At 57.4% G+C, this 8,256-nt stretch overlaps 1 protein-coding gene across 1 annotated transcript; it reads right to left on the bottom strand.

The window, feature by feature from the left end:
* Positions 1-3,330: 3,330 nt before the first annotated feature.
* Positions 3,331-8,225, bottom strand: NAA10 (N-alpha-acetyltransferase 10, NatA catalytic subunit). Its single transcript, XM_070290458.1, has 8 exons — positions 7,849-8,225; positions 7,277-7,375; positions 6,813-6,871; positions 5,813-5,858; positions 5,615-5,730; positions 5,377-5,421; positions 4,208-4,292; positions 3,331-3,660 (listed from the first exon to the last, which is right to left on the bottom strand). Exons 1-8 carry the CDS (start codon positions 7,867-7,869, stop codon positions 3,424-3,426), a joined length of 708 nt encoding a protein of 235 aa, XP_070146559.1. The 5' UTR covers positions 7,870-8,225; the 3' UTR covers positions 3,331-3,423.
* Positions 8,226-8,256: the final 31 nt, after the last annotated feature.

Here is an 8,256-nt window from a genome sequence, read left to right as displayed (position 1 = left end):
AGTAGACAACCGTGTTAGAGAAATCCCTGGGGTACACAGATGGTGACAAGGGTGGCAAAGGTATTTAAGCTTTGGGGTGGTACCCAGGCAAGGGGAACCTCTGGGCACTTGTGCAAGGGGTCCAGGCATGTGTTTGCATGGAAGTCAAAGTCAGGCTCTGTGCAAATGTGAGCACATGTGACCTTGACCTGCAGCTCTGCAAGGGAGAGGACTTTGCACAGGTACTTCCTGGCTTTCAACTGTGCACAGTTCTCTTGCCCAGAAGGGGAAAACATACCTTCTCAGCTCCCTGCCCCCCACCCCCGTGTCTAGGCCCTTCTCTAAGGTAAAGTGTGTGTACCGGGGACTGGGGCTTTTGGACCTGGGAGCTAGATGGAACACATCTTGCCCCTTTCCCTCTATCTGGGCCCTGACTGGTTCCCCAAAGCCCCTCCCCCATTCAGCAGAGCCAGGCACAGGGCTCAAGCTCACAAGAAACGGCTGCTGAACTGGCCTCAGCCCCTACTCTCCTTCTGTCCTTTTGCTTTACCACTCCAGAAATACCCACATGATGCCCCATTCAGCCACTGGTGTAAAACTTTTGAGTCACTCATTTCAGTTCCATCGCTCAGTCGTGTCCAACTCTTTGTGAACCCATGAATCGCAGCATGCCAGGCCTCCCTGTCCATCACCAACTCCCAGAGTTCACCCAAACTCATGCGCACCGAGTCAGTGATGCTATCCAGCCATCTCATCCTCTGTCGTCCCCTTCTCCTCCTGCCCCTAATCCCTCCCAGCATCAGGGTCTTTTCCAAGGAGTCAACTCTTCGCATGAGGTGGCCAAAGTATTGGAGTTTCAGCCTCAGCATCAGTCCTTCCAATGAACACCCAGGACTGGTCTCCTTTAGGATGGACTGGTTGGATCTCCTTGAAGTCCAAGGGACTTGCAAGAGTCTTCTCCAACACCACAGTTCAAAAGCATCAATTCTTCGGCGCTCAGCTTTCTTCACAGTCCAACTCTTACATCCATACATGACCAATGGAAAAACCATAGCCTTGACTAGACGGACCTTTGTTGGCAAAGTAATGTCTCTGCTTTTGAATATGCTGTCTAGGTGGGTCATAACTTTCCTTCCAAGGAGTAAGCGTCTTTTAATTTCATGGGTGCAGTCACCATCTGCAGTGATTTTGGAGCCCCCAAAAATAAAGTCTGACACTGTTTCCCCATCTATTTCCCATGAAGTGATGGTCACTAGTACTGGCCAAACTTTTCTTTGGCATTTAAGGCCGTACTGCCTGCTCTATCCTCAGCTCTATTTCTCCACTTCGGAGGATCTAAACTGCTCAGAAGGGCAGGACCAGATCTGTGCAGGACCAAATCTGCGAGAGCTTGCTAAACCGGTTGGCGAGTGAATACTTGGTCCGGGCGGAGGCGGGGTCAGGTCTGCTACGCGGAGAATGGACCAGAGGATGAGATCGGTGCCGAGGCTGTTACCAGGTGCCCATGTCAGGTTGTGCACCTCGGTGTATAGGCTCATGCCAGGGAAAACGTCCCCGGAACCCACAGTCCCAAGGCTACAGGGCAGGCGTTCCTGCTTTTCCACCCCCAGCCTTCTGGCCTCAGGTCGGCACGATGGCCCTGAAGGGGCTGCTCCAGAGGCGAGCCCTGCAGAGGCGGAGGAAGTGCTGGGCCCCAAGGGTCACCCGGGCCTGCGGCTTCCCTCTTTGCCCTCCGCCCTCGCCGCAGCTCCCGCCTCCGCTCAGGAAACCCGACCGCCTAAGGGCGGCCGAGCTTCAACCTTCCCCCTGGGCCGCAGGGCGCTGGAGGAGGGGCAGAGCGCGGGTCGGACGAGGCAGGAAGTAAAAGGCCCGCAAGCGGCCGTGAGAGCCTCCCCCGGCTCCCGCCAGCCTGCACCGGGGCGCGGTCGAGGTAGTGCGCATGCTCCGCCGCTCGCCCCGCCCCGCCCTCCGAGCGGAGCCCGGCCCAGCCGCCGCCGGACCAATCAGAGCCTGGGAACGAAGCCGGCTCCGTGGGTGAATCTAAAGGAACTGACGCCGGGCGCGGAAGGTGGGGCGAGGCAGAAATTTGAGTCAATCAGAACACGGCCTCCCTTCCCTTCGCGGGCCCAGGAGCCGGCGGCGGCGCACCGGCCCGCGCAGGCGCGTTTTCCAATTCCCGACCCGCCCACTGGTCTCCGCCTACCCGGCTGCCTGTTGATCACGTGGCAGGCGCCAGCCAGAGAGAGACAGGAGCTCCAACCCTTGGTAGCGAATTATTCAGCGTAGCAGGAGAGCAATGTGCCATCTGCGGTAGCAGGGGTATAAGGTAGTGACAGCTAAGGAGTGTTGAGCTCCGCTGGGAGGTGGGCAGCCCAGGCAGCCCGCCCAGGGAGGAGGGGCAGCAAACAATGGTGATGCAGTCGGAGAGAATGGTAGGGATGAAAGGTACTAGAGCAAATTTTAGGCTTCTATTCTGCATGAAATGACATGATGTTATTTGTCAAAACCCAGAGTGTACAACGCAGGAAATATAAACCCTGGACTAGAGTCGGACACGACTGAGCAACTTCACTTCCACATTTCACTTTCATGCATTGGAGAAGGAAATGGCAACCCACTCCAGTGTTCTTGCCTGGAGAATCCCGGGGGCCGCGGAGCCTGGTGGGCTGCCGTCTATGGGATCGCACAGAGTCGGACACGGCTGAAGCGACTTAGCAGCAGCAGGACTATAGTTAATAATGTATCAGTATTGGGTCAAATGTAAGAATACAAAGTTATTAATAATGAACTAATTACCCTCCAATTAAAATAAAAAGAAAAAAGGTCAAAATGTTATTAATAGTTGAAACTGGAGGGGTGAGGCGTGCATCCATGGAAACCCTGTACTATCTGCCCACCTCTGTGAATCTAAAACCGTTAGGAAGGAGATTCAAGGGGTATCACGGTGATCAAACGCACAGAATTGGTGGATCTGTTAGTTTGCAGGGGAGGGAGGAATCAAGGACACTTGCCAGGGCTTGGGGAACTAGGGAGCTGGTTGGGCCACTACTGAGATGGTAGATAAGGTCAATGAGCAGCTGGACTCCCACATCTGGAGCGTGGCAGGGCAGCAGCACAGCAAGGCTCAGAAGGCTTCCAGAACTCCAGGGTTTCTTTCCCCAACCACCCGAGACCCAAAGACAGCTCCAAGCCATCAGACTTCTCCAAAGCCCTGACAAAGCTCTTCCCTTCTAGGAGGGCTTGCAGGACGCACTGTGCCAAAAGGCTGTGAGGTCCACATCCAGAGGAACACAAGAGCCGGAGCAGGGCATCCACACATCACCCAAAAGGTGCACACTCGCACACGTGAACTCCCCAAGGCCACTGGGTGAAGTTTATTGTGAAACCTCTTGCTGTGAGGATGGGATGGGCAGGCCAGGACAGGGAGGGGAGCAGGTGCGGGCTCTAGGAAGCCGAGTCAGAGGCCTCTGAGCTGTCCTTAACATCAGTGCTCTCTGTGGTCTCGCTGACCTCGCTTAGGTCCTTGCTGTCGCCACCGCTGTCCTCCGCAACCAGGCCCTTTTCCTCACGACAGGCCTCCCCTGAGCTTGGAAGCGAGTTGCCCTTGCCTTCCATCTTGTTCTCGATGGAGCCCAGCACCACATGCCTGCCCTTCTCCTTCAGCTCCAGGTGCCGCCTCAGCTGCCACCAGAAGCCCGGGAGAGGCGGGAGGAAGGAGACAGGGCCTAAGTCTCTAGACCATGAGGGCCCACTCCCACTGCCCATTTCTGGTCCCTTGTTGGGGGAGCAGGCAGGGCAGAAAACACGGGACTGCATTGGGAGACCCAGGGCTAGTCCCGGCAACTGCCCCCTCTGGGCCTGTTTCCTCTGCAGTGAAGTGGAGGTGTTCACACACCCTCACACGGCTGCTGTGGAGCCCTCTGAATGGCCCCGGCCCCCATGGAGCCTTGGGCAGAACCCTGTCTCCTCAGCCTTGGAGCTGGCTGCAGCCATCCCCAGCCCCACGCCTCAGCATGTCCAGACTGTCCTGTCACAGCTGCCTCTGGTCAGGATAGGCTTCTCCTCAGAAAATGGAGCCTTGGCCCAATGAGAGCCTCCTTTAGAGCCCTGCCAAGGTCTGGCTCCCCACCTGTCAGCTGAGGTGAAGAGGACCAGGACATCTCCACCTCCCTCAGGCCACCCTACTCAGCCTGCTTGGGGCCGGTGGACTTGGCACCACTGGACTCACCTCATCGGCCATCTGGGTGAGGTCCCGCTTCATGGCGTATGCATCTTCCCCATCAGCGTAGTATTTGGGTTCCACTTCACTGATCCTGGGGGTGGGGGGGTGGAGAGGAGGAGAAGAAACTGAGTTGGGGGCAATTCTCCTCCACCCTCTGGTGCCACCTGCCAGTGGGACGGGGTGTCAGTGCCCCCCAGAGGCCCTTTGGAAACATTTCTGACGTGGCCTTCTGTCTGCTTTCTCCGACAGTAAGCTGGACTCCCTCCCACCCTTGGCATTCTGCCACCCCCCACCTCATCTCTAACCTGGCTCCCAAGGATCTGTTTCTGTGGTTTCCTGGGAACTGCGGGCCCTGCATGTGGCAGTACCCTCCCCCTCCTTGCCCGGTTCCCTGTCATTTCCTGGGCATGCATGGCTGGCTGGCTCCCATGCCGAACAGTTGGAAATGGCGGGGGGTGGTGCTGTGGCCTCTGTTCTTGGTGTTCTTGGATGGCCCAGAAAGGCCCTGCCAGCCTTCAGACCCAGGAACTGTCAACCAGCAGGGGCGTCTGCATCCAGGTCAAAGATCCTCAGATGCCCAGCCCGTAGGTCCTTCCCTTCCTTAAGCAAGCTGAAGCTAAGGCTGTCTCAGTGGGCTCTCCACAAACAGCCCATCCCAGCAGCTTTCACCACAACGCCCTGGGCAGGGCAGTTCCTGGCCAGGCTCTCTGTGTCCTGTGCTGGGCACACTGAGCGGACTGCTCTCACCCACTAGGACACCCAGGGCTCTAGACCCCTCTGCTGCACCCTTCCTGCGCCAATATGCTTAGGTTTACCCTTTCTTCTGGTTCTGCTGAGATGCTTCTAGGTGCCTGGTCACTCTCAGTCCTGTTCCTGTCCTGGGTCCTTGTCTCTACTTCTGAATCCCTTCACCATGCTGCCCTTCACCTGGCCCCCACCAGCAGCACGTAGTCCTCTTCTGCCCAGCAAGAAACACTAAATGTCCTCTAGGCCCACAACACATCTCAAACAGACGGTGGCAGGTGGGTGTCACTGTCTCCGAGTGGAGGCCAAAGCCTGTCCCTAGCTCCAGCTGCTGCCCACCCTCATGCCTAGAAGGTAGCTCAGCCCATCTCAGACACCTGGGCAAGCCAGACCTGGGGACTGTCCCATTAGAAACATCTAGATTTACTTACTGAAAGTTGAGCGTGTTGGAATAGAGGTGCAAAGCTGCCCGGTTACTGTAGGGGAACAAGGCAGTGCTGAGCTCTACAGACCAGGCCAGACAGGGACAACACGTCCAGGCCCTGCCCATCCTCCCAGCCCCCCTCCCCACGAATCCCACCTCTGGAGTCTTCTCCAAAAGCCAAGGCAGCCCAGGACCCGTATCAAGACAGTAGCCCCCACCCCCCTTCCTTTGACCCCGGCTTCCACCTCTTCCTGACGTGCAGGGAGACATATTTGGCATTGAAGTTCTCGATCATGGCTCGGGAGGCCTGGTCCATCAGCTTTTGAGCCAGGCCAAGACGCCGGTGGGAACGCTTAACAGCCTAGGGGCAGAAAAGTGGGACCTCAGAGGCGGCTCCAACTAACTTCCACACCCACCAGAGCCTGGGGGGAGGTCCTACGCACCAGCGAGGTGATATGTCCATGGGGCACGTCGTCTGGGTCTTCTTCCCTAGATCAAGAAGAAAGAGGCTAGGAGCGAACCTCACAGTGCTCCCAGACCCAGGGTAGGGGAGAGAGTCAGGGCTCTCCAGACCCTAGACAGCAGACAAAAAACATGTGCAGTATCAATGGAACACTATTCAGTGCTAAAAAGAAGGGAGTTATCAAGCCAGGAAAAGACATGGAGGAAACTTCAATTCATATAACTGAGAGGCAGTCTGAAATGGCTACACTGTATGTTGAGGTACGTATGCAGTCAGTCATGTCTGACTCTTTGCGACCCCATGGACAGTAGCCCGCCAGGCTCCTTTGTCCATGGAGATTCTCCAGGCAAGAGTACTGGAGTGGGTTGCCATTTCCTCCTCCAGGGGATCTTCCCCACCCAGGGATTGAACCTGTGTCTCTTGCACTGGCAGGCAGATTCTTTACCACTGAGCCACCTGGGAAGCCCACACACTGTATGATTCTAATCATGGGATGTTCTGGAAAAGGTAAAACTATGGAGACAGTAAAGAGATCAGTGGTTCCCTGGGGAGAGAGGAGGGATGAACAGGTGGAGTACGGAAAACTCGGCAGGCAGTAAGACTACTCTGTGTGATACTATAGTAGTGAACACATGTTATACATTTGTCCATATGACTCCAAGAATGAAACTTACTGTGAACTATGGACTTTAATAATGATGTAGTAATATTGTAACAGATGTACCAGGAGATATTAGTAAGAGAGGCAACCAGGGAAGACAGGGAAGGAGTTATGTGAGAGGGGTGTGTATTTTAAACTCACATTTCCTCTAAAGCTCAAACTGAACTAAAGAACAGTCTATTCACTTCAAAAAGAAAAAAAGAAAAAAAAAAAAAACCAACCCAGGCAGCCTCCATCAGGCATGTGCAAATGTTAGTGTCCCTCCTCCCCAACCCGCAGGTCAGGCACCAGTCTTGTCTCTCTGCCTCTGGTGACTCACATTTTGGCCAGGACGTACCCCACGATCTTCCCATTCTCATCCTCAGCGATGTACGAGAGCTATAAGACAGGAGGAAAGAGGAGGCAGAAAACAAGTTTCTATCAGACCTGGAGGAGCCCTTAGTGGACATCTGGCCCCACCGCGTCTCTCACCCTGGCCATGATGGACAGCAGCCCAGGGTGGAGTTCAGTGACAGCTCCTGACCTCCAGGCAAGGTGGCCTTGTTTTCCCAAGCCCCTCGTTCTTAGCCAGGAAGAGGTGGGCAGACAGGTGGTAATTCTGCTCCTAGGTTGGCCCTGTTCATCTCCCATCTTCAGGCATCTCCTTTCCACCCCCAGCCACCCCAGATGAAGCCAACACCCAGGGCCTCCTTCACCCAGGCGCCCCCCTCGGACTCTTCATGGTCTCAGCCAACTCAGGGTGGGACTTCCTTGACCCAGTCCCCAAATTCAACAGCCGCCCACCTGGGGCCAGGAGAGGCCATGGTAGAAATAGTATTTCATCTGGTAGTTCTCAGGCAGGCACAGGAGGTTACAATGTTGCATGTTCATCAGGTCCTCTGGCTGCGAGGGAGGAGGGCAGTGGAACGCGGTCAAGCCTGGGGCTGCTCTAAGTAGGCCTCGGTTCTGTTGAGGCGCTGCTCGTTGTCTACTCACCGACCCCCCATCCCCACCCCCAGACCTGGGCGGGAGCTGGGACTATCTGTCTCTGCACAGCCCTGGCCCAGGGCCGCCGGGCAAAAACTTGACTGTTCCAGGAACGGACGTGAGCGCTAGGAAGCTCCCCAACACCATCCCACAGAGCCCCGACATCCCCGAAAGAAGGGGTTCGCAGCCCCGGCTTTGAACCCCTGGCCTCATCTGTGGGGAGGGCCAACCCCACGGGAACGGTAGCCTTCACTGCTTTGTGCCGGGCGGCCGCAGGCGCTCCAGGCGGCCGGCCCTGGGGCTCGGCCGGGCCCCTCGGGAGCATGCGCACGCGGCCACTGGGCCTCGCTCCCACGCGGCGCGGACCATCTCCGGCCCCGGCTCCTCACCCTCGCATTGCGGATGTTCATAACGGCGGCGGGACTCGCAGCTCCCAGCGGGTCGTGAACGCGCAGTCAGCTGCCGCCGCGCTTCAGAGCGACACCGGGGCTGCCAGGCCACGGCTAGGGCTGGAGCTAGGTCCGGGATCGCGGGGGCGGTGGCGGAAGAGGCGGCGCGCGCCTGGCCCGTCCACCGGACGGAAGTGGCGCGCTGCCGGACCCACCCTCCTGGGTGCTCGGCTAATGCGCAGGGAGCTCCAAGGGCGGGGCGGGGTCTCTACGCGGGGCGGGCCAATGGCTGGGCAAGCCCGGGCGCGGGGCGGGCCTCTTGGCGAGGTGGGAGGTTCCAGCGCTCCGGGTGGGTCACTGGCCGGGTGAGCAGGTGCTCTTCAGCCGAAGGCGGCGGGCGCTCCCCAC

Source organism: Ovis canadensis, chromosome X (assembly GCF_042477335.2).
Source record: "Ovis canadensis isolate MfBH-ARS-UI-01 breed Bighorn chromosome X, ARS-UI_OviCan_v2, whole genome shotgun sequence".
NCBI lineage: Eukaryota > Metazoa > Chordata > Mammalia > Artiodactyla > Bovidae > Ovis > Ovis canadensis.
Note: the sequence above shows the minus strand (reverse complement) of the source record. Positions and strands in the feature narration are given on the sequence as shown.

What these genes read in the sequence shown, in the direction of transcription:
- NAA10 (XM_070290458.1), bottom strand. Translation starts at nt 7,869, where the DNA reads ATGAACATCCGCAATGCGAGG. An exon ending in ATGGACATATCACCTCGCTG is followed by an intron (nt 5,731 to 5,812) that starts GTGCGTAGGACC and finishes TTCTGCCCCTAG; the next exon opens with GCTGTTAAGCGTTCCCACCG. An exon ending in TCCAACACGCTCAACTTTCA is followed by an intron (nt 4,293 to 5,376) that starts GTAAGTAAATCT and finishes CCCCACCCCCAG; the next exon opens with GATCAGTGAAGTGGAACCCA.